Source organism: Poecilia reticulata, chromosome 1 (genome assembly GCF_904066995.2).
Source record: "Poecilia reticulata chromosome 1, P_reticulata-male-v2, whole genome shotgun sequence".
Lineage (NCBI taxonomy): Eukaryota > Metazoa > Chordata > Actinopteri > Cyprinodontiformes > Poeciliidae > Poecilia > Poecilia reticulata.
Genome location: NC_088830.1, coordinates 21166398 through 21194287, shown reverse-complemented (window position 1 = coordinate 21194287; position 27890 = coordinate 21166398). Strand labels below are relative to the sequence as shown.

Below are 27890 nucleotides of genomic sequence, written 5' to 3'. Positions count from 1 at the left end.
CCTTCATTTGACAGTGATTTAAAAAGTCTTATGAAAAATAATTAGACACACCAGTGCAAATTGTTAGTGTAGGATCATACATTTTACAAAGAGAAAATATATTTTTCAAATGTTGAATAAAATACCTGGACTTTGTATAAATGGTAATGTTGGTGCTAAAGTACCAACGTGTTTAGCGTTGTCCTGAGGAAAGTTATCCAAAGCTGCTCGTGTCCCACCTCTCACTCAAACTGTGCCTTCTACATAACCCTACTGATTAACAAAGCAAAGCAGAGCGGGAATAAATCTACGTCTCAGCTTTAATAATCCAAACAGCTCCTAAATCCTGAGGATAATGAAGAGTAAAGCCTTTAATTATATGTGAGCAACACGGGATGACATCTGCCTCCCTCCTGAAAGCTTTCTCTCAATTATAGTTTGCTTTTCTCTTCAGAAAGAAGTGTTGACCTAATTTCAGTGTGAGGCCTTGAGTCCAAAAACGCCAAAACACTGCAGCAATGCCATATTTCAATTGGACCCATTTTTACTGTTATTAACTAAACGAAACAGATAGTGTAGCATATCATAGACAGTTTACGTAAATAAATGCACCCTGTGTCAGTTATCTTTTGTAATTCCATATGTTTCGGTAGAAACTCGATTGCCTGCTACTAGTAAAACGTTCAAGTCTAACGTTTTTAGAAGGTTTGAGTCCTTGGTAAATTGTTTTTGTTGTTGTAGCTGTATTTTTTTTGTCATGGTTTTTGTTTTATCAGGTTTGTGAGATGGATGTGTCCAAGCAGTTGCAGGCCTATGAGGTTGAGTACCACGTGCTGCAGGATGAGCTGCTGGACACGCCCCCAACCCTCAACCAGCAGCAAAGAGCTGCACAGCTGGAAAGGACCAATCAGAGCCTCCGGCAGCAGAACCTGGACCTGTTGGAGGAGCTGCAGGTATGCGGACATACAGAACATGTGAAGATCCACGACTGAAAGCTTATGTGTAATCAAACCTCTTCACTCTGATGCGTCTAAATGAAACCTAGTGCAAGTAAATTGCCTTCAGAAGTCACCTAATTATTTGGTTTTGTAAGAATCACAGGTTGCAGACCCCTGACCTGAGCTGACAGGTCAGGAAGCGACAGAGGTCACATTAGATTTAGTTAGTTGTCCTTCATTTTGAGAGACGGTCTCAACAAAATCCTGTCATAATAAATAACTGAACGAGGAGCAGCAGGAGGAATGCGCTCTTTTCAAACCCTTCATAACTCTTCAACGCGCCGTCAGTGATGCTTTTAGTTTAGTGTCCAGAGATGATACTCTGATTTTCTTTCTGTAGATTGAATTTGTTACACTCAAACTGTACTCTGCATGTAAAGTTGAAAATGTGTGCGTCTACACAAAGCTGGTCAGGTGTGTTAATTGTAGCACATTAAATTGACGATGAGTAAGGAGAGCATCTGTCAGAGACGATCCTTCCCCTCCGCACCTGCCACTACTTTGTGCTAATCTGTCAAATAAAATCCCAACAAAACCGTGAAGTTTGGGTTTGTAACATGACGTTTTGATGCCTTTTTAACGCAGGTGTCCCACGCGCGGGTCTGCAACCTGGAGAGTCGGGTGGAGGCCCTGGCGCAGTCGGAGGGACAGCTGAAGGAGCAGGTTTCTGCTCTCGAGGAGGAAAAGAAGCAGCTGGCCAGCACCATCGCACACCTCCACAAGTTCCTCACCGAGCTGGGCATCAACGCCGACCTCGACGGGCAGACGCTCCCCTAAGCTCCCCAAAGACGAGACTTTGACCACAGCCAAACGGCAGCACAGTGGCCTCTGTCTAGTTTAAATGTTAATAGCTGCATGTGAACACAGGCAGAATGCAGGAAGAGCGAGGGTTACAGCCCTAAAGGAAGAATTTGTTAAAGTGACTCCTAACTTGGTCTCTCACACCTCCAGTAAATGAGAAAAGGATGCAGGATGAGAGGGCTTTCCTTTCCTCTTACACATGTAAACAAACCCCCAGTTAGCACTGAGCCTCTACTGTTCAAACAGAAAACCATCAGATAGATTCTCACCTGTCTGTTTGTTCACAAAGAGCACGTTTCACACACAGCTTTATTTGTCTGTGTTGGATCCGACCAGGCTAAACAGGCCAAAGAACATCTTGATGCTTTATTTGGAAGAACAAAGACTCCACTACACAGTATTCTGAGACACGATCGCTGTTACACAAAGTTGGTCCCAAAGAAACAAACAAAGCGCGCTGCTGTGTTCTGGCGTGATTAGCCTCGTATAGCGCTGTTTTCGGTTTATCTATTACAAAGGCTGAATGTGACGTTATCTAAACGACGCCGGGTGCTGCTGAAATGTTTAGGTCGGGAGGTGAGCTAGGTTCAGCTATTTTTGATTCTTCCTCGGCACTTGTAGTTCCCAGCTTCCTGACCGTGTGCATTTTAACTTCATTTAGCGACAGCAGCTCACAGGAAGAGTGATACAATATATCCAGTCCATTTCACATCCTGTTTTTCACCTCTGAATACACTTCGAATCGTGTGCGAGGATGGAGGGCGGAGCGGGGTGGGGGTTTTGAAACGGCAGCGCTCCCCGTCCAGGACGGGGGAGCCCTACCAGGCTCCTCTAAGTTATTTCCAAAACGACGCTCGGGTGCGACGCCCGCGCCGCTGAGACAATCTGTAGGGTGTAAATGTTTTACTGTATTTTCCCGACACACTGAACTCCTCGGAGCCGAGCTGCAGCTTGGTGCGTCTGTACATGAACGTCTGAATGTTACTGTTTCTTGTGCACTTCACTGATCCAAAAAGAAAAGCTGTTTATCACTTTGTAGATTTTTTTTTTTTTTTTTTTTGCTTTTACTCTTTTGCACATATTTTCTGTTTTATTGATCTATTGTCAGTTTGTACTTTAAAATACAACTCATTATTATTTCAGCACACATGGAGTCTGTGTTCTTTTCGTGCCTGAGGTTGTCTGCTTACAATAAAGAGTCATGGATCAGATGTAACATGTCAATTGTCGTAGATTGCCTCCTGTCTAAACACGTCAGTCACTTTCAATGCCGTGGCTCTGATTGAAGCTTTTTGCATATGGAAACACGCCCCCCCCCCACACACACACACACATTTATACATCACTGGAGTTCAGGAGCTCCTGCAGAGGCGTTAGAGAGCATGCTCAGGCAAGTTGGCTCTCTTGTTGGTTTGCATCTGCTGTAAATTTAATCTGCGTAACCTTTGATCAGTTAAAACAAGCCTCTGAGTTTGTCGTATGAGAATCTGTTCTCCTGTGAGCCGGAACGCTGCGTCTGTGGGTGGGAGGAGAGCTCCTCAAAGTCAACTCGGATGTTCCCAACAAAATGTTTTCTCTGGACGCAAGTAAATTTCAACATCTTCCGTCTGGTCAGGATGAACAATCTGAACTTCAAGTACTTAATGTAGGACATGATCACATATTAACAGATTTTTTAATTTTATTTTAATGGAATCAGCAGTGATCCAGTCCTGCTCCACACTTTCTCTTTAGAGTAAGCCTAACTAAAAAATTTTAGGTTTTCAGGAACTTTTTCTTAAGAATTGACAACTTCCTGTTATCCCGTGTTCATCTTGCCGCCATGCACACTTGATGGTGAAGGAAGTTCACTGTGTTTTGATCCAATGAGGTCGAACTAGTAAACACTCCAGGTGTCTGTAGTGGAAAATACCAGATGTGTAGGTGGAGGGTATCTCATGACCACTGGTGGAGGATCTACGAGGCTCCGGGCCATTCCTCCTGCACAGCTCCTGGGAACCTGTAGAACTCTATGACCTCTTAAAAAAAAAAAAAACTCACGGTTTTATGGTAAGTTAAGGTTTGAGTCTGCCAGAAAACTGACAAAAGATCATCAGGTCTTTCAGTTAGAAACGCAGAAATGATTCACCAGACAAACAAAAACAAAACGATCCTATTCCATGCCCATCTGTCTGCAAACCGAAGTTCTGTAGACACTGTGGGTTGAGGACAAGAGACCCCGGATTTTGATAAAGATCCTTTTCTGAAAATATGAGCACAAAAAGACCCATCAGTGATTTTGTTAATCTTTTCCAAACTCAATCAAATTAGAGGTTGACTTTTTTTTTGTCAACATTTTTCAATATGGCATTAGGCTACTGCCAGAAAAATAAATTTTATTAGTGGTGTCATTATGATTCAGTGCTTATAAATCTTTGATTCTGAAAGAGTAAATGAAAAAGCTCAGCTCTCTTTACCCATCGTTTTATAGCCCTGCTGCTGTAAAACTGAGTCCTGCTCTTTAATCGCAATCAGCTGCTGCCTGTGAAAATGCTATAAAAGCTGACTGTACTCACGTTCGCACGCACACACACACACACACACACACACACACACACACACACACACACAACGTATCTATTGGAGCAAATGAGCAAAAACAATATGGCCCACACAAAGACCGATGAATGAATTTGTTTCACTCCCCAAAAATAGCAACAAAAAAATTTAAAAACATTTTGATACATTTAAAAAGTGACTATTTTTGAACTTTAATCATTTCTTTGCTGATATACAAACTAGTGTACATTTATTTATTATGTAATATTTCAAGTCTGTCTTTCTTATTTTTCATAAGTCCTATAAATGAAAACTCAAAATTCAGTGTCTCAAAAAATAAGAATGTTGTTTAACCATTTTTTTAAAGGGTGAATTTTAAAAAGTCATTGCTAAAGAATGTTGTAGCCAAGCACATTTATAGAAAGTTGAGTGGAAGGAAAAGCTGCAACCGCAGCCTTGAGAAAGTTGTTAAACAAAATCCCTTCAGGCTGAAACCAGAATCTGCACATTATAAAACTCAAACACTAAACATGGGCTCCAAATGTGGCGTTCCCCGTGTCAAGCCAGGTGTCTTACCTGGACTAAGGAGAAAAAGAACCAAACTGGTTTTCATTTAAAAGTGAAGCTTGAATTTCATTTGGAAATCAACATCCCAGAGTCTGGAGGAACAGTTCATGTTTTTTTAACGTTCAGTGTGAAGTTTCCATAGTCAGTGATGGTTTGGTGTGACAAAAAATGTTGAACTTTTTCATGGTTTACAGTTCCGACTTTCTTCTTCTTCTGCTGCTGCCTGACGTTTCCTAATTCTCCACTGACGTGTTCAATATTTGCAGCTCAACATAAGAATGAGGATTGGGACACGGGTAGACCTCGTTGCTCCCGACCTTTGACCTCTTATGTCAGACCTGATAGAAGCCTCATACTATTGAGATGATGCTGTAATTGACACCGCCAGTGAACCCAAGAAGGTATTTTTCAGGCACCTCATGTCTTAATCCAAACCAAACACTGGAGCCGAGTAGCGTTTTCCATGGAGCTGCAACAAGAAGAGTCGAGTTCTTGACACAACATCCAGAAGCCGGACACACCTTCCTCTGAGGGTGTGACTGAATAGCATGACTGCTCAGTTTGGGGTCCCACCCTTCAGCCCACCAGGGGCAGCCTCCATCATGCACAAAGCAGCTAATCTGCAGAGATCCTTTGGTTTAACTTCGATTTGCTCAGTGTTGTAACAGCAAACAGAGCACGTGTGCGTCTGAACACTCGCTGTATTGCGGCCGCTGCTGTTAAAAGTTGAAAAGGCCACAGGAGGATGGTGGCGTGTTTGAGTCTCAGCATCTGTGGGCAGATACTCTTCGTTCTCTGGTTGAGTGATCAGGACCGCCTGCTGTCTGGAGTGCCGCCTCAGGTTTGTGTAAACACTGCGCTGACTAGGAACGTTGTGTGTGTGTACGTGTGTGTGTGTCTGCACACTGCCAGGACCTGAGCCGGTGCTCCAAGTTTAGCTGTATTTGATTTGGCTTCAGTTTACCCATCCACACTCGCTCAGCCCATCCCTCCACTGCACTCGTCTCCACCGAACGACTCCATCCAGAAACCAATACTCTGAGGAGAAGGACTGCACTATTTCCTATCCATTACAGTGTAATTAAGTCTTTTGGATTGTTTGTGTCTAATATCCTGTTTTTGGATTAGTGTGGCTTTCAGGTTGCTTTCCATTTGCACTCAGTAGTGGGAATTTCCCAGTTCCCAGTCTGGAGTGTCAGCTGAAACCCAGGGATGTCTGAACCCGGACAGGGCAGAAATGTCACGTCCACCTTCACTGCGTTTTACCTGCAAACCAGTGGATTCTTCAATGTGAGCGGTCCAGTTTCCAGCTCGGCAGATAACAGATGCTACGCAGCAACTATGAGCAACATGAGGCATGTTTTACATGCAGGCCAACATGTAAAACATGCAAATGTGTGGTTCAGAGCTAAAACTGCACATCATAATGATGTCATCTCAACAAAACATGGTGTAGGCAGCATCATCCTGAGGGTAAGCTCTTATTCAGAAAGGACACAGAAACCAGTTAGAGTTGATGGAGCTAAATAGGTAACAATCCGTGGAGAAAACCTGTTAGAGGCAGCAACAGACTGAATACTGAGATTAAGTTTGACCTTCCTCTATTCATCACAGAGCTATAATAGAATAGTTTAAAATAGTCATGTGCTATAATGGTCTAGTCAAAGCACAGACATACATTCAATTCTTGAAAGGGGGATACTTGGAAAGTGTGTGTGCAGCCATCTGCACTCCTCTGCTACAACTCTTGGTTTTTTGTGATGAAAATACATTTTTACTGTGACCTTTGACCTGCAGAAGCGGTGTTGAAAGCGCTGGTGAAGTTAACGAAAAATAATCCTTTAAAAGGCATGTGTTGAGTTTTTATTTCCACTGGATGTCTTTGCTATGTTTTGCATTTATAAGCAGCCATATTGAATTTCAAGGTTTGGGTTGTTGAAACTCCTCCAACTTTTGAATTTAAGATCCCGACTTCAGGTTTAGTTTATTTCTCCCTAACTCGGAAATTTCAATATCTCTCTCTAATGTGGCTGCCGTGCGTACAAAATTGAAATAAATGAAACACACCTGTGGTAAGGTGTTTATTTTTCACTGCTATTATTTGGGGTTTCGTTAAACCAGACGGAGACTAAAAACAATAAAGATAAAACTCAGGAAAAGTCGGATCAGTTCTCTTGGGATGATTTATGTCTTCACACATTTTCAAAGTAATTAATCTTAAACTGTATCTTAGAAGTGTCTTCAGATCAGTTTCTCTTGTTAGCTGCAGCTAATTAATGAAAGATTTTTCTGATTTGCAGTCATCGGCGAAGAGCAACAGAAGGCAGATTCACTGAAAAACCCCGAGGCGCTGACGCAGCACTAAATCCTGATCATTTACCTTCTGCTCCTGAGCAGGTCTGCCTGATGCGGTGCTGTGAACCGCAAGATCTCAGATCTCTGACAGCTTCTCTGTTCATTTTCTGTTTCTCGTGGCGCATAATGATGGTTTGTAACTGCGCCAAGAAAACACAGGTGGAACAAGAAGCTCTGTGAGGAAAACAAAAAAACAGAACCGCTGCCAAGGTTTTCTGTTGCAATCACTACATCCCAATTCAGAGGAGAATTGTTTATTGCTGCTATTTTCTAAACCAAACATTGCTTGTGTGGCTTAATTTGATAAAAAATATATCTTTTTCTTTTTATCTCCACAGTACGGTGTCTTGATTTGAATTTAGAGCTGCAGGTTACAGCTGATTCAGAGCAGCTGAAACCTGCTCTGAATCAGCACTTATGAGTCGAGAGCTGATTAAGTTTTTAGCTTCTCCCATGAAATTTTCCCAGTTTAGCTGTTGCCTTATGTATAAATTTGGCGCTTTTTTGTTGTTGTTTTGTTGTGTTTTTTACAAACTGAGATCATTTTCTCTGCTACAGAAAGAAATACGGTAACACTTTATTTGAAAGGGTGTGCGTAAGACTGACATGACACCGTCATAAACATGACATAACGCCTGTCATGAACATAGGACAGTAAAAGTCCATGAAAAATGCCAACTTTGCATGATTTTGTAAATTATGATTTAATGCAAAGTTGGCCTTTTTAATGGACTTTTAATGCAACTTTTAGAGCAACTTTAAGTTAAAAGTGTCATTATTTACCGAATGACACTTCATGAGAACTGTCATAAACATTCATAAAGACGTCTTTATGTTCATGACAGGTGTTATGTCATGTTTATGACGGTGTCATGTCAGTGTTATGCACACCCCTTCAAATAAAGCGTTACCAAAAATACTGACTTTTAGTAACGACTCCATACCATCTAACTTGAAAACTGTTTCCTTTTATTCACTTTCATCATCAGTATTTAACATTGTCATCGTAATCTCCTCCAATGGTTTGACACAAATGAGTAAAGCGGTTTCTTTTTCATTTTCTAGCAGTAACCTGTGCTGCTGTTTGATGAGAAACTTTATTTCAACGAGTCACAACCCAAAACCTATTGAGAAAGAAAAAGAGCAGGTTGTTCCTACGAAGTGTCAAAGCATGGGTGAGGATGTTGCACATATAATCCACCCTCATGTCTTTCAACATCACCGCGTGTGTGCTTGTTGCATGATACCACACACACACACACACTCTCTTTCTCTCTCTGAGATGCTGGCGGACGTGTCGCCGCAGTGCAACGCCGTGCTCAGTTAATTCAGAAGTAATCTATCTAACACATTTTAACATTTTGGCTGTGAGACCCGATAGGAAAATAAATGTGAAAATGAACAATTTGCATGCTAACTGTTGCATGGTGCCACTTTTGGCACAAACAACTGACATCAAGTGTTTATGAAAACTGGAAATTAATATTTTTGTTTACATAATTGTTTAAGTCATTTAGAACCAGATTTTCCGGTGTGTCTCTGATTATTATTATTATTATTATAAAATGTCAGGTTGTGAAGCAGAGCCCCTCATCATCATGCCACCACCACCATGTTGCTGTTTTTAGCTGCCAGACCTTTTGTACAGCAGATAACAGACCTGGATGAAGCTGCTGACAGTTTGGGTTTCCAAATCCAAACCTCGTTCTGGTTCTGGTCCTTAAAGTCCAATATTCTGCAGTCACAGAACAAAAGCTCAGTAATTTTCAGGCTTCTGTCTTGTTTATTTTGCATTACACAACTGATTGATCTGTTACTATGTTTTTTTTACCTTTTTGTTGTTTTTTCCCTGCATTTTAAGCTTGAGATTTAATTTCTTTAAACATGAGTTAACAGTTCAGTCCTCAGGTCAGCTTTTCCTGTATTTACCTAATGGATGATATCAATTACCGACACAAAGAGCTCTGTATGATCAAAACTTCTGCCTCAGTGTTGATTATAGAAGTCTCGTTTTACTCAATGGGGAAGTTTGATTTAAATAAAAGACGCGTTAAAAACAGCATTTGCAACGTTTGATAAAATAGCAGCAGGATAAATTGTATTTTGTCAAAATTCTAACATTCTCATGTGAAGCATGACATTGTTAAGGAGCGAACTCGGTTGCATCCAGAGAGATGGAAGAGGTGAGGGATGCTGGTCATCTCTGAGGAGTTCAGTAAAATCAGAAGTAAAAAAACCCCAAACCAAACAAAAGAAAAACATTTCAGATAGTTGTTTTTATGAAGCTGTCATGGGTGGTTGGGTCAGGAATGTCAAACAGTACAAATAAATTACTCAAGCATTAATGAAGAAAGAAACTCATGTTGCAACTCATTAAATGTACATTTTCTCACACGACAGCCACATTTTTGTTGGGATTTTATGTGAACAAAAACGTAAAGCATAATAACCTCAAAGTGCATAAAAATTGTTTTATTTTCTTTAACTACTATTAACCTAAAAGCTGCAGTGTGTGTTTGCATTAAAACCTCTTGACTGTGATACCTGTGGATAAAACCCAGTGCAATAATTTGGCTTTGGAAGTAGAAGAAGTTAGTAAGCATCTCTTTTGTGAAAGTCTCAGAGGTTTGTTAGAGAACATTAAGGAACAATCATGAAAACCAAGGAACGCAGCAGACTGGTCACAGAGAGAGAGTTGAGGAAAAGTCCTAACACATAAAACAATTTCCTGAACTTTGAAAGTCTCACAGGGTTCTGTTCAAGCCATCGAAATAGTGTGCATACCTATCAACACATGGCTGTGCCCCTAAACTAAGAGAGCGGTTCTTATGAGCATTAATCAGAGAAGCGTCCATCCGTGGTAACTCTGATGGAGGAGCAGAGATCCACAGCTCAGGAAAGAAAAATCATAGAAGAAGAAAAGTGCTGTGGTCAGTGAGAGAAACACTCTATAGTGGGGAACTGAAAAACACCATTAATTCACACCATCATGTCAAGAAGCATGATGGCGAAGGCGTCATGCTGTGGAGATATTTTTGGAGTGGCCTAGTCAAAGTCCAAACCAACTGAGAATCTATAGAAAAACTTGAAAATTAACCACACTCTCCATCCAGTCACACTAAGAGTGAGATCATTTTGGTCTCTTGAAATGCAAAGCTGCTAGAAACATAAGCTGGAAGCAAATTTGACCAAAAGGGAAGAAGATCAGGGGATGTGAGAAATTTTCAAGACACTGTAGAGTTTACAACATCCACCGCCGTCTCCCCATGCCCGCTGGCGCTGTTGAGAACGAAGCTCAAAAATGGAAATAGTAAGGCAAACAATAGCTGGAGTTGTATAAACAGTCCTACAGAGAATGAGCTCAGAGCAGCAGGCCGGCCGGAGTTTGAATGAGGCCGATTTTAGTCATCCTGCTGAGTCACTAACTGCTTCCATGGACCAGCAGGATGAGCAAAGAAAACTGATCCGCACTGGAAAACTTGGGAAGGATGATGTTACACTATTTGTGTGTGTGTGTGCATGCGTGCGTGCGTATGTGAAAGGGTGTTTCTGTTTGTTGTAGAAGGTCAGGCGCCAAAATTTGGGTGTGACCACCACTGTCCTGTCAGCACATCAAGTGTCCACATAACCCCTCCCTTTACCCCCCTCTCTCTCTCTCTCTCTCTCTCTCTGTCTCTCTATCTCTCTCTCTTTTTTTCTTCCTCCTTTCCTCAGAGCCAGGGCGTAACCAAGACTATTTGTCAGTTTCTCAGATCTGTTAAAGGAGACGGGGGCAGAGTGTTTGTGTGTGCACAAGTGAGAGAGGGGAGAGAGAAAGTGAGGCCAAGCAGCAGGCAGGTTTTCTTGAACAATAAAGCTGTTGGTTATTTTTGAACTGTGGAGAGGAAGCACTACTCCCTTCAGGGTGGGGAGACGATTCATGTGGCCCCCACCCAAAACACACAACACACACACACACAAAGATACAAGCTCAATAATGTGCACACACAGAGACTGATCCATGGTTGCGCCGTCAGAATGGATTTGCGGCTCCATATTTTCATGTACTGCTTTGCAACGAAGTTCTTGCATGAAGTTTGCAAATTCACCCCACAAAAAGAGCAACATCTAATTCAGTGGACTGTCCATATTTCAACTCCTTAAAAACAAGAACTAGTTATTTTCCCTGATCAAAGACGAGATGCTGAAAACCCTTCGAAGCAGCAGATGGTCTTATGAGTCACTAAGGTTGTTAAATACATCATCACATGGTCATGGTTTGAGCCGCTCTGTCATAAAAAGCACAGAGTCTGATTTCAAAGTGGCTATTTTGTATTTTCCAGGCACATAGAATCATTTTATAGCACAATACAAACAGAACTGTGTTACCTTGAGTTGTACAGCTCTGGAAAAAATTAAGAGACCATTTAAAATGATCCGTTTCTCTGATTTTACTTTTATAGGTAAATGTTTGAGCAAAAATGAACATTGTTATTTTATTCCATGGACTACTGACAAAATGTCTCTGAATTCCCAAACAAAATGTTTTTATTTATTTGCAAAAAATGAAAAATGGTCAAAATAACAAAAAAGATGCAGCGCTTTCAGACCTCAAATAATGCAAAGAAGACAAGTTTATTTAGAAACAACAACACTAATGTTTGAAGAGTTCAGAAAAAAATATTTGGTGGAATAACCAGGAGGTTTTTAATGGAGTTCAGTGCAGTGCTGTCTTAATTTCTTCAAGAGCTGTATAGCAAATTTGACTTTGTAATTTGATGCCTTAAGATAGACCTTTATCTCTTTAAGAAGCTCCTGCTCTTTCTGACTCCCGACTTTCAGCACTTCATCACAATGTTTTTCCATTATGCCATTTGCAGACGTTTTCAGGAGCGCTGGACTGTGAAGTAGTTTGTATGATAAACTGGGCAGACATGCGGTTCCACCGGGTGTTTTCTAATTGCTGCTGGCGCTAGTCTGGAGGAGCCGAATGGAGGAGACGCAGGAAACTTTTTTGACAGTGGAGGTTTTCAGAATACCTCGTCTTTAAGGTGATTTATAAATAAAATGGAGAGAAAGGAAAAACACAATGGATTTATGAAAAATCAGTGAGGAATACAAGAGGAGCAAGAGATCTATTAACTAGCCAGAGGAAGATCTGTCAAGGTACTGACTGGACCAGGGAGCATTTGGGTAGGTGATTACTTGAACCAAGATCAAGGTTTATCATATAAAGTATCTATATATCATTTACAAAATATATAAGACATGATATATTATATAGATATAATATCTATGATACATCATATATATATTCACATAACAAAGAATTCCTGGTATACATAAAGGATATATACTTGAATAAACCAGGTATATATTCTGGTATGTTCAGATATGCACTAGTATACAGTATATACCTGGTTTATATAAATAAATAGCAGCTTCCTATTTCTGCTGTAACTTAAAAAATGTACACAATATAAACCTTCAGTCACATTTATTTAGTAGGAATCACAGGAGAAGAGAAGGAGAAGATTTTCAAAAATTACCAGCAATTACAGGTAATAAAATTAAAAACTTTCTCTATGTTTTTCATATTAAAGAATAATTCATCCTAAAGATTTTTTTCACACCTTTATTTAGGGATGCCAGTAAATGTGAAGAGTGTTGCATGCGTAAAACATCTATAAACCTGGCAAACCTGCATTTCATGTGTAAAAGATCAACTTAAGAGTCACTTCCTGAAGTTGTGCGTGAACAAACAGGCCTCTCCAGAGTTCACTGTCTCCAAAAAACATGGTAAGCTGATACGTCACCCAAAACATGAAACTCTACTGCAAGTTTGCAACGAACTGTATCAGTTAGCTTGGAAAGCTGCCAAAAGGACGACGTGCGTGCTCCACTCAGCTTCTGAAGGGCTTCGTACAACTAAACCTGTAGGAAGTGCAGCGTATGCAAGCATGGAAGATATGAACACTATTCAGAATGCATCTATGACCTGAAATATTTCAGAGGGATGACTTATTCAGTTTTCTAAACAACAGCACAAAACGCATGGTAGGGATTTGTAGGAATTATGACATTTAAGAGCCAGTGAGTACAACCAAAACAAGAACTAAAGGAGGAGTCGTGAGTAGGTTTTTGGTCCAGAGCCAAAGAATCTCTATTTTCTTATTCCCTGATGTTACAGAGGATCCAGTCATTTCCCCTCTATGCCTTTTTCTGTCTGATTATGTGAATAAAGGCAACCATAGCCAAGAAATGAATAAGTAGAGGCGATGTTGTGCTTTGTGTGTTGTTAATGAATCATTACAGAGTTCACATGTGAGCTGTCTTTAACGACGATCACTCGGGTTAGATTTGCTTCAACAGCAGTATTCATGTGTAATCCCTGACGAATAAGGATCCTCACCTCAACATTGAAATTTTCAGAAGTTTGTCAACATTTCTAAATCCAGCATGTTGCAAAAAGCAGATATTTTATTACTGGGGGGGGGGGGAACTAACCAAATTTTACAGCGGTTTCAGCCAGGATTTTTCAAACCACATCTTATTTCCATCGGAAATGTTGCAGCATGATCAAGTCAGCACATTCTCAGTGCTACATCGTTTTGCAAAGTGGACATTGTTTTAAGGTCCTTAATCCATGTTGCAAAACTGACAACTAAAAAAAAAAAAGTTCTATTAAAATAGGAGTGGGTGGAAGCCAGTTGAAGCCGCACTTCAATCAGCTTCTTTCACAGAAATGTGACGGAAATCAACAGACTGACAGCGTATGGATGAGTAATTCAGAAATGATTCACACATAAATGCTTTAAACTCTTGTCAACCCTTGAAGAGTCGTTCATGACGCTCAAACTGCTGTTACTTTTTTTTAATTTTTTTTATAAAATCCGCCCTATATATTGACAAATCTGTAAATGAATTTTAAAAGGGTCTAAAAGTGAGAGAAGGCAAGAGATTTTGTGAAACACAAAGTTAGTGGCTTATGATGTGATTTGTTAGCAGCTTTTGTGCTAAAGAAATTAGCGGAAAGTTGAAAGTTCAGAAAATTTAAAATGACAACATTTTGTTAGTAGAGGAAGTAAACTCCCCAGTGCATCATTTATCAACCTGCAGTGGTTACTGAAAACAATCAGCTGCTGGCAGAGCAACCAACAAAATCGAGGCTCAAGTATAATATGTTAAAAATAACACTTGTGAGGCATCTTGGAAAAATCAGTTTTGTTGCTATATGTTTATAGAGCAACACAGCGATTTTAATACAAATAATGCAGAGTTTTGAAGCATAAACAAAACATTTAGAACCTTTCTCTGTCATTTTAAAGTTGAAAAGTGAATTTATAGAATGCTTAAAGTCGCCCCAATCACTGGGCTTGTCTGAACCGGCGTTGTTCAGTTTGCAACTTGCTCTTTTGCATTGCTTCAGCTTATATAGTCTATTCAGACATATTTGCGGCTGACGCCCAGAGCACGCACAGTGAAAAGAATACCGTTTCTTATATGCAAAGCAGAAGAGGTGGAGCTTGTGTTTGAAGTGATAGCAGGTGTGTTTTTGAGTGTGTGTGTATGTGTGTGTGTGTGTGTGTGTGTGTGTGATGGAGGAATGGAAAAGAGCGAGAGGAAAGTGAGTTTTATTTTGTGGCAACAACAGTGGAATCGAAGGTTATACAATCAAGCAAGCGAGCTGTTTGAACAATAGAAACTGGAGAGCTGGGAGTGGTTTCAGGGCACACGCCACCTGGCTGGATTCCTGCTCTGTTACTTTGCCAAGGAATATTTAAGAGCCCAGTAAAAATAGATTTTTTTCTCTGTGTTCTGTTTAGCTGTTGAAATCTTTGTTGTTTGTTTATGTGCTTGAGTGGCTTTATCCACATGTCGTCAGGTGTAATTTTGCAGCACAGAAGTCAGGTTTACTTACGCTTTTATTACAGCTCTGGATCAGACTGGGGTCCAAAACAAAGCCCAGATAATCTCTTTGGTCACTGAATGGGATAAACAACAGAGCAAAGAAATGCTAATGCGGACCAGCTGCGCAGATCTTGCCTCTCTGATTTTAATTTTAGCATCTCATTGATCCAAAATCATTCGAGTCCAAATTGCAGAAGTCTGCCACACATATGGTCTGAAATAAAAATTCCTTAAGGCAGCAAAAAAACACTTTACAGGCCTTTTCAAGACCATTTAATCTTAAAAAGACACATAATTACATGAAGTTTATGTATCAACATATTATTTGCTGGAATAATAAAATGTCAGCATTCTTTTGACAATCTTTTTCTCTTTGGCAAAAGTGCCTCATCTCAATTTGATGGTGTCTAGAGTCAGAAATTAGACTTGAACAGTCACCAGTATGAAGCCATACTTAAGGTTTTAAACAACACGGTTTTGCAAGATAAGCCTGTTTTTAAAGCTAAAGTTGACAATAATCAGCCTGTCTGTTAAGCAGGAAGCCTGACTGTTTGTCCAGCTGATCAGCTGCACAATCATACTGCAAAGTTTGCTGTATGTTTCTACTAAAGTCTATATTTGAAAATCAAAATTACATCAAACAAATATTCCAGATAGTTTGATTCTAACTTTCATAATCTATGATGTTTTTCTGTCTGTTAGTTGTTTTTTTGGGGGGTTTTTTGGCTCACTGCCCAGGGTGACGCCTCATACGGGACCAGCTCAGAACTTGTTGCTTTCAAAACAGCTTTTCATTCTGGACTTATTTGCATATCCAGCAAATAGTAAGAAAGATCCATAATGCTGTGCACACAGTACACATTATGTGAAGGCTAATGTCTGCATCTCTGTAGGAGTTTGTGAATCGATTAAATCTAAGAGCTATTTCACTGCTTTTAGTTTCTCTACTCTAATAATCTAATATTTTTGACTGGCCAATGAACTAGATCATTTCTTGTTAAACGAAAATGCTTTAAAGAAAAAGATTGATGAAATCTTTTATTATTTTTCTGTAGATTATTTTCCTCATGGGGGCAGGAGGGAGGCATCGCCCAGGGCCCCATCTATGTCAAGAACCACCACTGGTTATAGATAATATGTTTTATTTTCAGGAATAATTTTTTTGTTTCTGTTTTGAATAGAATAGATTAGGTCATGCTATATACTTTGGTCACTATTGGGTGGCTTCTTCATTTTTGACTTTGCAGAATTAGCAGCAGCATTGAGAAGTTTTGGATTTTGAAGCACTGTGATGCACATGCCTGACCATGTAGAGAAACCCTTTAATCTAAACACAGATCCAGTTCCTATTTGCTCCTGTGACTCAGGAAGTTTATGTTTGAATACATGGATTGTTTAAAATCGCCCTTAACATCATGCAGTGAACAACAGATTAAAACTGTTCCAGCATCAACATAAAAATAACAGGAATGCAAACAAAATATGCACTGCATGTCAAGAACAAGGACATTTGCAAAGGTTACTCCTAATATAGTACAGTTTTATCAAAATTATATGAAAATAGACAATTTCTGGATTGGCAGGAAATGTTCCAAAGCTTCACTCTGTTGCAACACCAGTCAATCTGCTTGAACTTTTTCATGTTGCAATCTAAAATTTACCTTTTATGAGATTTTATGCTATAGACCAACAAAGCGTAGCACATAGTTTTTCCAAAGGGTTATATTGGTTTTATTAGTTTGCATTTGTTTTCAGCTCCAACCATTTTCCTTTACTCTCAGACTATCTTCCCTGTTCCAGCTGAAGAAATGCATGCTGATGACATAATGCTGCCACCACCATGCAACTCTCTGTAAAAAATTATCCAAAAACAGTAGATCACACAGAAACATTGATCACGCTTTTTCTGTCGTTTGACAACCACAGGTAAACAGATCGTGTATGAACAGACACCTGCGTGAGTCATTCTTATTCACAGACACAGAGCTGCTTTTCACAATCTGGACTGAATGACTTCCCTTCAGGCTGCCTTCATCGTTGCATTAGTTTGATTATCACCTCGAGGCAAGCTCTGTGCACCACTGGGTATAGAAACAATCAGGCGCTGCCACGGCAACAAACGTGCGCTCGGTGTTTAACGTAACGTGATCTTGGAGGATGGAGATTTTAACAGTCGCAGATCATGACTTCACATGCGCCTCGGTGGCCACTGATGTTTCTCACATCTGCAGCTCAGCTGTCGGAGAAGAAAAGGCATTGTGCTCTCTCGCTCCTGCAGCCTGTTCGGTGACGCTCACACAAGCATTTTACAGGTATGTCATCAGAGCTTCTTCACCTGTGCTCCAGGCCTTTCATCCTCATGGATCTGTCGCTGGGAAACAGGTTGCATCAACACAAACCAGTGTTTGTAATTCATTTCAATCATTGTTATCAGTGTGAGATCAAATATAAGTAAAAAGAAAAAAAGAATAAAAAGGGAGGGCTGAGAAAGGGTGTGTCTATAGTCTGAGTTTTACAATTTATGTTGTTATTCTGAGATGGGAGATTTAACATGACTGGCCTCAATGAGACGTTCATTTGTTGCTTTAAGGGAGGATTAATTTCCAACAGAGATAAAAAAATAATAATAAAGGCAGCCGTTATTTGGTCTCAGTGCAAAAGGAGTTCTGTCATACATGACAGTCTGCAGGCAGAGTGTCATGTAAAAGCATCCCAGCCTGTGACTGCAGCTCACAATGAAGTGATTACTGGGGTTTATCTTTGCTGTCCAGCTTCTGCCTGAACACAACTGTCCTCTGCACAGGCAACACCTTATGTTGTCCTTTAATTAAACTGCCTGAAAGCTCATAAATCTCTTCCTAATCATAGAGCAGGGATCCACCTATCTTATGGCAACAAAAAGCATGAGGCCAATTAACATAAATCATTCAACTCTTTCTAAATGATGGATGGGTCCCATCGCTATGATTAATAATGGCCTGGCACAGTTCAGGTAAAACACAAGGCTGGAATAGTTTCTGGAATCCTGTGTTCTGTCTCTAAAACACACGGTTTTATTTATAAGTTGCACACGTGTTCATGTCATCTGAACTTTTTTGCATTTTGGCAGATTACACTCACAAACATCAGTTCCTTCTACTTGCATGTTATTTTGAAAGAGCAGCATGAAGTTGTGCGTAGTGGCAAAGGGAAAAGAAAATGACACGTGGATTTTAAACATTTATTTGAAAATAAAAATCTAAAAAGTGTGTAAAAGTGTAAACTTTTACCACTTTACTCTAAATGAAATCCAGTGCTTCTTTTTAAAAGTCATTTAATTAGTAAATACAGTCAAATGTGTGTAATTTACACACAAATGTTTAAGTATGAATCAAGGAGTTTTGTAAAGGTCTGAGAAGTTTGCTAGAGAACATCATGAAGACAAAAGACGACAGCAGGCAGGTCAGGCACAAACCTGTGGAGACGTTTTAATCCGGGTTGGATTATGAAACAATACCAAGCTTGGAGCAAATGTTCAATACCTCATGGGAAGTGGAAGCTGCATGCCTACCAAGACAGGAGCGCCCAACCTCTATCTGAGAGGTCAAGCAAAGAAAGTAGTGATCAAAGAAGCTCTGGTTGAGCTGCAGAGATTCACAGCTCAGGTGGAGGAATCTGGAGGTCCAGAGGATCACAAATCTGGCCTTCAATGCAAAGTACTGAAAGTGGGGAAAAAAAGCCATGGTTGAAAGAAAATCTGCAATATTCCCAAGTGGGGAATATGAAGTTGCATGCAGTAAATTTATCACTACAATGGTCCAGTCAAAGTACAAATGTTTACCTTATTGAGAGTTCATTCTAACAGATATTTTCTATCCAATCTGACTGAGTTTGTGCAAAGAAGAATGGAAAGTTTTAGTTTGTTCATGTGTAAAGCTGAACATTCCCCAAAGCTCTGGCAGCAGTGATGGCAGCTGCTTCTATGTTATATTGAGTCCATCTGCTGCAAGTCTGTGACTGGATGCATTCTCCTGCGTTTCCTTATATAGAAAACATTTCTACCAATTTCAATAACAAACTGAACTTGGCTGCATTGTTTGACAAGAAGGATCAAATAGAAATCATGTAATTGCCTTGAGACTTTATTTATTGTGATTTGGACTAAAAGTACGGTAAGCTGAAATGAATTCAGTTCTACTTCGGTTCTGGTTTGTGTTATAAAATCACCCAAATACTCACAAATTTGTGGTTCTACTTTGATTCTGCATGCAAAAGGTTGCAAAGGAAAGGACAAGCATAAATGTTTTAAATGTTCAACTCCACAGGTGTCATGTTAAAACTCTGAATTGTTGAATTTTCAACAATCAAAGCAAAATCTTGAGTTCCTATCTCATCTCTGAACGAGACACCGATAGGTATGATGTTTTTCTTTAAGCTACAAAACTAGTCTGACACCCACTCAGTCTCAGAGTGACAGCCGCCTGCTGGGTTCAGTAAAATCCCTCAAACATAAAAATAAAAAAAACTGTGTTTAAATTAAAGGATGATCACACATGATTACTCCAGCAACACTTTGAAGACCTACTGAAAGTTTTTGCTTTCTATTTTACTTTTTTTATTATTATTTGCTGGATCTGAACTGCCTTCAACTTAAAAACGGCATCATATGAACTTCTTCTTGTTGTTTCCATGAAAAGGGGGTATGAGTTTGAAGAAATTTATCCTTCGTGCCCGTTGCTAGCATGTGCTTGTAAATGAAAATCCACACTTTCTTCTTTGATTTCCAGTTTTGACTTCCAATGATTCACTTCCGGCTAAAGAGCCCCCTGGTGGTTGAAGAAAAATCCACAGAAAAGCCGCACCGGGCCGCATGGTTCAAAGCGTGGGGAAAAAGTAGCGGCTTATAGTCCGAAAAATACGGTAGATAATTTTTGGTGAAGGAAACAGATAAACACTTTTTAACATCTGGTGAAAGCGCTGCTTATAAAGGTGATAAACATTTGCACTGACCTCCTGAAAACAATACGTGTGTTTGCTGCACCTGGCAGCGTCAGTGCAGCCTAAGAGAGATAAGGAGATAACTTTTTTGCGTCTCTTCATTTAAAAGCGGCAACAGAGAAGACAATGTTATGACAACGTCAAAGCAAGTCAGACAATCATTACTGGCATGCAGAGTGCAATGATCATCAGGAAGGAGCTGATCTGTGAAGATACTCGTCCAAAGAAAACAAAACATCAGCATCCAGTTACTTTTTGGTTAGGATAGCGGGGGAGAAATGTTCAAATGAGTAGATTTTTGAGAAAATATGCAAAACTTTTACTTAAGATTGAAATATGAAGGGTTAAAAGAAACTCCACAGTCGCAAAAAAAAAAAAAAAAAACTAATGAAAAGCATAAACAATTGTCCTGTATAAAAGCATAATTTGCTTATTTGCTTTTGCAGCTGCACCTGGAAGTCGTGCTGGGTGCTGTTTTGGAATGAGGTTATCACTATGTCTCATCACACCTTTGTGATTTCCAGAGAACTGATTTTCCTCCCCTCCCTGTTTTTTTTTTGTTGTTTTTTTTTTTTTTGCCTGCGCCATCCTCATACCTGAGCTGTTTTTTTGCTGACTAACTTTACCTGGCGAAGAACTTCATTAGAAAATTTGCATTTGCTAACAGGACAAATGAGTCTAGGTTTTCATCTGAATTTTGTGATTTCTTCAAGAGTTTTTCTTCTGTTCCAACTTGTTGTCAGTGTGGTGGATCATCCAGACATCTCAGACAGAAGATAACCGGGTCTGATGTAATTCCTTTCTCTGATTATCTCTGCAGTCATTAAAATGAACATTAAAATGTAAGTTCACTGCCAGATGCAAAAAATAAAAAGACATGGGAGTTATTTAATTAAATTTAGGAGCAGTACATAGAGATGTGTTTCGTTCAGGAAAACAATCCCTGTGCAGCAGGATACACCTTTTGAGTCAATTCGAAGATTGCATGTTTTTCTTTCAACGTAGGGTGTGATTTACCTTGGGGACTGCAGCTTTCTTTAACTCTGACCCAGCCCAATGTTGGTATGCCTGCATGTCAGTTGCACTTTCATGAACTTAGCGCTTCACATGTGAGCCAACCTATGCAGAGTCAAGCTCAACCTATAAACTACAATCAGTCTCCACCTAACAATTATTAGCTCTTGCCAAAAGAATTCATTTCACAAACATTGTGTGCAGCACCAAACTGCCCTGTCGGTACGTTTTGACTCTGCTGTCGCTCCACACTCCTGCCAAATACACACATATACAAAATTATTAGCACAATTAATGGCCAAATCACCCGCAGTTCCTGACCAAAGTGTCCACAGTGGGGCTTGAAACTGATAAAAGTAACAATAAAAAATACATGACTGAAAATTAACCAGTGAAAATCAGAATTGCTTTTGAAATGTGGTTCAACAGAAAGACAAAAAAATAAAAAAATACACTGATTAAACAAAATGGGAAATGTCAAACTAAGGTGTGTTCTCTAATTAGAATCATAGGTGTTTTCAAGATTGTAATCAGTCAGTCTGCCTTCTTAATGGGTGACAAATGCATTTGTGTTTATTAGTTTCAAGTTATTTGGTCATGAATTTGCGGGTAATAAAAATTATGTCCACATCTGGAAATACACCTAAAGTGTCTTAAATTTCATTTTTACTTTTTAATGTTGATCACTCAGTCTAGAAACCTTTATCTGATGGTAAATTACCAGCTGGGTTCACTGGGGTTTAAATGTGACATGAGACAGAGGCCCACTCTTCAAAATGGGAAAGGCAAAAGAGCATATCATCTAAATAATCACACATATGGCAGTACTTCAAATGTTTACATAACTTCCATTAAAAACATGTTTTATCTGAAACTAATTGTCTTTCTGTCTTTCGCTTTCTTTTCGGATTCTCTGGAACAAGGTGGAGTGGCTGGTAATATGGACCCTTTAGGTATATAAGGTATATATATATATATATATATATATATATATATATATATATATATATATATATATATATATATATATATATATATATATATATATATATATATGTCACACAAGGAAGTAATCTGTAATCTAGGTGTTGCATCGCTGGGTGTGGCTCCAATCAGAAGCTTGCGAAGCCCTGACATCATATCCTGGATTTTCCCTGGATTGTTTAAATGCTGTTGGTCTATCTTTCTTCCTAATAACTTGGAAACCTCGCTTGTACCGCATGCCATCACAAACTCTGATAACGTCAGGGGATTTAAAGTAATCTGGTGGAATCTACCAGAGAAACCGGGTCATCATTGGGTCTTTCAGCAGAACAAAGATATAAAACACATGATCAAAATTATTACTGAAACTGATCCTGGTTGCACGGTAAAAAATGTAGTAGATTAAGGAACCGTTCTTGCAACATTTCAATGAAATGGTTTAATATTTACATTAATCTTAATATATCATAAGGCAACAATGACTGAAAGCAGCAGAGACTGTGAGCACAAGTGACATGCTATCTGTAATACTTAGTCTATCTTTATGCACGACCTGCTTAGAAACTCTACACATTGAAATCTATGTAACTGTCAGCTACTTTCATTTCAAAATCTCAAAGCAACTCTATTTGTTTCCAACAAAACACAGTAGTATGAGGAAGAAGTGCTATTGTATCTATTGTAAAAATTCCAGTGCCATATCTGTCTTCCTTTTTGTGCGGGTGATCTACCTTAATGTTGCCTGGAAGTTTGACTTCCAGACTTTATTGGCTGCAGGCCGGGCTTTTAATGAGCAAAAGTTGGATGTGCAGGATGTGGCTAAAAGAGTACATTGTCTTTTCCTTTATGCTTCTTTAATTTGATATGACAGTTTATATTAATCCTAAATGTAATAATAGCTTGGCTACAAGTGTAGTGAGGCCTGTTTTCTTTCTGAACGGCCGGTCCCGGGTTGCATGGGACCCTGAGAAAGATTGGAGAGATTTTGGTAATTGAAAGTTTATTCACAATTAATCAGTGGGGGAAAAAAGGTTATTCCTAATTGATCTGATAACAATGTACACCGAATGTACTATGCTTAAACTCAGAAACTTTCTTCTGCTGCAGTCCAAACAGCGAGGCAACAAAATGCAAAGTTTGCTTATACCTCAGTCCAGCTCTGACTGCATGTAGGACACAGATGCAGCTTGTTTGAGTGTTTGCAACACATTTCTGTTTCTAGTTGGATTTAGTTACAAACTGCTCTCTTTGTTGGACACAGCCCATGTAAGACAAATCTGGTGTTGTGTAAAAGAAGGAGAAAATGCAGGGGTTTTTTTTCTTGCTTGCCTGATATCTGAATAATAAACTACAGACTATAGATTTAATGAATTGAGACGCATGATAATTCATGCATGGCAAATATGGTTAAAGAGAATACAAACAATTTGCTTTTATTTTTTAAATACTGATGCAGATTACTATACCGAAGACCTGGTTTAGAGTATGTCTGTGCTAAACCAGGTTTGCAAGCAAACATCTTGTGCTTTAATCTTTGATGTCATACATTTTCTTTCTCCATGATCTAATCTGTCCTTATTTACATCACAGTTAAGCGCAACAGAGACAGACCCTCACAGTGGGGCTGTTTTCAGTCGAATTTCTGGCTCTGTTTAACTAGCAAATGTAACATGATATCGCAAAGGCTGAAACTAATTGTCTTTCGCTTTCTTTTCGGATTTTCTGGAACAAGGTGGAGTGGCTGGTAATATGGACCCTTTAGGTAACAGAATGTCAGAAATGCTGTCATGGCATCATCAGTTGAGAGGCCTAAAGTATCCGTGGACAGATTCCACTTCAAAGGTCCTGTTCTTGAAAAGTGTCTGTCACACACAACTTAATATAGACATAAGGGATATTGCGTAATCAGGAAATACATTGCTGTTTGTTTTATTTTGTACATTTAAATGAATTCAAATTTAAGATTTGATGTTAAATGCAGGTGCAGATACGATGTAGATTTATTATGACTTTTATCAATTTATCTTTGAGCACTTAGTAACTCAACTTTTATATTTAATTTCTAAGTACCTCTGTATTTATAGTTGCTATTATTAGTAGTTATTACATAATTTACATCAAATATATTATTGCAGAAATTGCCATGAAATATTATACTATCATGCAGGTTTGTATATGATCATTGCATAAACGACATTTCTTCTTTCTTTTTTTGTTCATATTAATAGGTTAATAATAAAAACTTTTATAGATGCAATTATTAATCTTAAATGTTGATCATCTTCATTTTAAGCATTTTTTTACTTATTAAAAATAAAATAAATGATTTTAAATAACCACTAAGATTTTATTTTGAATAATTTTATTATTAAGACATGGACCTGTTTGTGTTTTTATTTTAAATTTTCTTGATTCATTATAGTTACAGAGAGTTACTAAGATAATCAGCTAAGTCTGGTCATCTTGCTACGGCGTCGCCTAACAAATACAGTTCTGAAAAATCCCACATGAAGGAGCTCATAGCTCCGTTTTACCTCTGCCGAAAGCAAGCATGTTTACTCTCTCAACAGAAAACAAACTGACACAATGGATTCGCCTGAAAACAATCGACAAGTATCAAGTAAGTGCAAAGTCAAACACACCCAGCATAGTCATAAGATCCCTCGCTGTCATGCATAAAGTATAGTTAAAAAAAATCTGAGAAATGAATCCTCCTCGTTCCAACAAGGTATTTGACACCAACAAACAAGCTGATGATGGATGGATCACATTCTGTGGAACTCATCTGGGTCTTTTTCTTCCTTATGTAAGAGTGACACGAGCTGATCTCTGCAGGAGATTGCTCATGATTCCTTGAGCACCATACAAATCCCCAAAAATGTCTTTGTCGCAGTCAAACTTTGTGAATTTGCGCAGCTAAGGTTTGTTTGAGAGATAATTCAGGCTGGTGGTGTGTGTCGTGTTGAGCTGGTTTCTACCTTAACTTCTGGTTTAGTGAATGCAGTTATTTACGGGCAGCACTGGACTGATGAGACAAAGTCTTTGTGATTAATCTTAAACCTTATCACCTAACCTCTGCAGCGGCATTACATTGCACTTGTGGTGTGCAACGACATAATAGTGTTTTCTGGACTGCATTTTTACTGTAAAATCTCTTTGTATCAGATGACTTCTCTTGGAAGGAAAACATGTTTTGCTTGAGTACATTAAGCTGAGAGACATGACATGGGTTTCCAGTCATGGATGTGTTTTTAACAGAGATTATCAGCTTTAGTGAGCAGATAAACTGAGAGGATTATGTGAAGTATCACTTAATGTTTAATCTAGAGTTACAGGACCTGGGGTTGTTTCATTTTTGTGGCATTTATTTCACCGTAAGGTATTATTTAGTTGTAGTTGTCACAATAGTAATCCTGATTGTCACTGCTGCTGCCAATGTGACGACTGCAGATTTTGTTAATCATTTTGGTGACTGAGGTCAAGTTTTCTGGGCTTATCCGCAGAGTTGAGGCAAAAACTTGAAAAGTCAAAGGAAAGTTCACAGGAAAACACTTTGATCTCCCGACTGCCACATTGTAATTTTATGTACTATTTTTATAGTTATACTTCTAATGTAGATGTTTCTGCGGATCAACTAAAAACAATGTGGAGTTAGTCATGCAAAACGTTTAACCTGAATAACAGGAAGCTTTGTGTGCACATTCATGTCTCTGGAAGTTACACTTTACATTTTCATATCCACATCACTGCTGGCCCAAAAAACCTGAAAACGCAGTTCTTGTCATTGATGAGTTTTTTGGTAGCATTATATATGGAGAGGTGTGCATAAGACTCACCAACTGTCATAAGTTGGTGACAACTTATGACAGTTGTCACCAAGTGTAATTTGGTAAATAATTAACCTTTTCATTCAGATTTGCTTTAGAAGTGTTAACTTTGCATTAAAAGTATCTACCAAGTAAGACATAATAACAACTATCATAACCATTCACAAACACTCCATGTTTGTGACAGCATCATGTCGTGTTTGTGACAGCATCATGCCAGTCTTAGGTGTGTCCCGTCAAAGTGTTACCAGTTTGGGTACTTAATTTTTCCAAACAAAGACAGCCCTGGAAAACTATTCATTTTTTCATGTTATAATTCCAAATTTCAGAGTATATTACTCAGATTGTATGCACTTTTAAGTAAAGATGATGTAGAAGAAAAAGTTTTTTCTATTTTTTGGGGGGTTAAACTCCAACTTTCAGAGGTTATTACTTGGATCTTATGCACTTTTAAAGTGTAGATCATGATGAAGAAGAAAAAAGTTTGTTTTTTTTAACAAACAAAAATCTGTCTCTTGAAGTTATTTTTGTGCCATAATATAACTGGTCATCTAACACAGATTCTTAAACAGACTGAGGTCTGGGCTTTGACTGGTCCATTCTAATACATGGATATGTTCTGATCTAAGCCCTTCCATGTGTGGAGTCGTTGTCCCTCTGAAAGCTGGAGCTCATCCCAGTCTCAAGTCTTTAAACAGGGTTTATTCCAGCATTGTCCTGTCTGTAGCTTGATTTGTCTTCCAGTCTGATCAGAGAACCTTCTTCTCTGTTTAGACTGGAAAGTATATTCCTTCAGCATGATATTGCCACCACACACAGCTGGGATAGCTGTGGCTATCACACATAACATTTTATGTGCAGACCAGAAAGACTTCTGGCAAAAGTTTAGTTTTCGTCCCAACAATGTCACTGACAAACCCCCGACTGAACCTCTTCTGGTTTTCTTACATCTTTCTTCTTGATGTTCTCTCATGGGGTAGATTTGTGAAATGCAAAACTCATTTCTTTCTTGTCAACAGATTCTTCCCCCTGAGCTGTGGATTGCTTCAGCTCTTTCAGGGTTACATTTGACACCTTTGGCTGGATGTCTGATTAGTACCTTATAATCTGTAATAACAGCCAAAAATAATCGTGCTGCAATTTTTTCACGTTCAGATGTTTAACTGGTCAGAGCTCTGGGAGATTTTCAAAGCTTAGAACATTGTTTTATATCCTTATCCTGCTTTAGACCTTTGTACAGCTGAGGTTTAATTATATACTGATACAATCTGTTTACTGATCAAGTGGCTTCTAAAGGCAAGAGGCTGGTCTTTACTTTATTTAGGAGTATTAGAGTAAGGCAGGTGAAGGTGAATGTACACTTTTTTATTTGTAAAATAATATAATTTTTCTCCCACTGTGCTGGTCTATCACATACAATTGCAATTAACTATATTGATGCTTGCTGTTACAGTGTGACAAATGTAAAATGGTAAGAATTGAAATCCAATTTCTATGTTTGTTTATTTGATATTTGATCACAGACAAAGAAAGTTATATTTATAAGAAAGTTGATTAGAAATTGAGCTTTTGGCATCGCGTTTTGTTTCTGACTGAAAAGATAATTGGAGTAAAATTTTGCTTTGTTTGTTCTCCTTCCTCAAACAAGGAAGTTTACCCCAACATTTCTATGATCACAAAGAAAATACAAGAAACCAAATAAGAACTTTGATTGTATCTTAGCGCATTCTCAAAGCATATAACAAAAGACATTAGAAGAAAACATAAAGAAAGAAAGGAAGCTTGTTCATTGTGCAGACTGCAGGTCGACAGTGAAGCCAGACTCACTGAAAAACATCGCCACACCCAGACCTCCATACCTCACCGACACAGAGGTTGGCCGAGGTGATGCGTTTGTGTCTTTTTGAAAGACACATACGTCGGCTACTGAAGAAGTCATCCAGAAATAACAGCAGCCTGT

At 38.9% G+C, this 27890-nt stretch overlaps 1 protein-coding gene across 4 annotated transcripts in view; it reads left to right on the top strand.

The window, feature by feature from the left end:
• Positions 1–2989, top strand: part of tbc1d1 (TBC1 (tre-2/USP6, BUB2, cdc16) domain family, member 1) — a 62811-nt gene extending 59822 nt beyond the window's left edge. For all 4 annotated transcript variants that reach the window (XM_081608780.1, XM_081608774.1, XM_008412548.3 and 1 more), the window contains 2 exons: positions 756–932; positions 1563–2989. In XM_081608780.1, coding sequence (XP_081464906.1) covers positions 756–932; positions 1563–1754 — 369 coding nt within the window. In that variant the 3' untranslated portion in view covers positions 1755–2989. The remainder of the gene's footprint in view (positions 1–755; positions 933–1562) is intronic.
• Positions 2990–27890: the final 24901 nt, after the last annotated feature.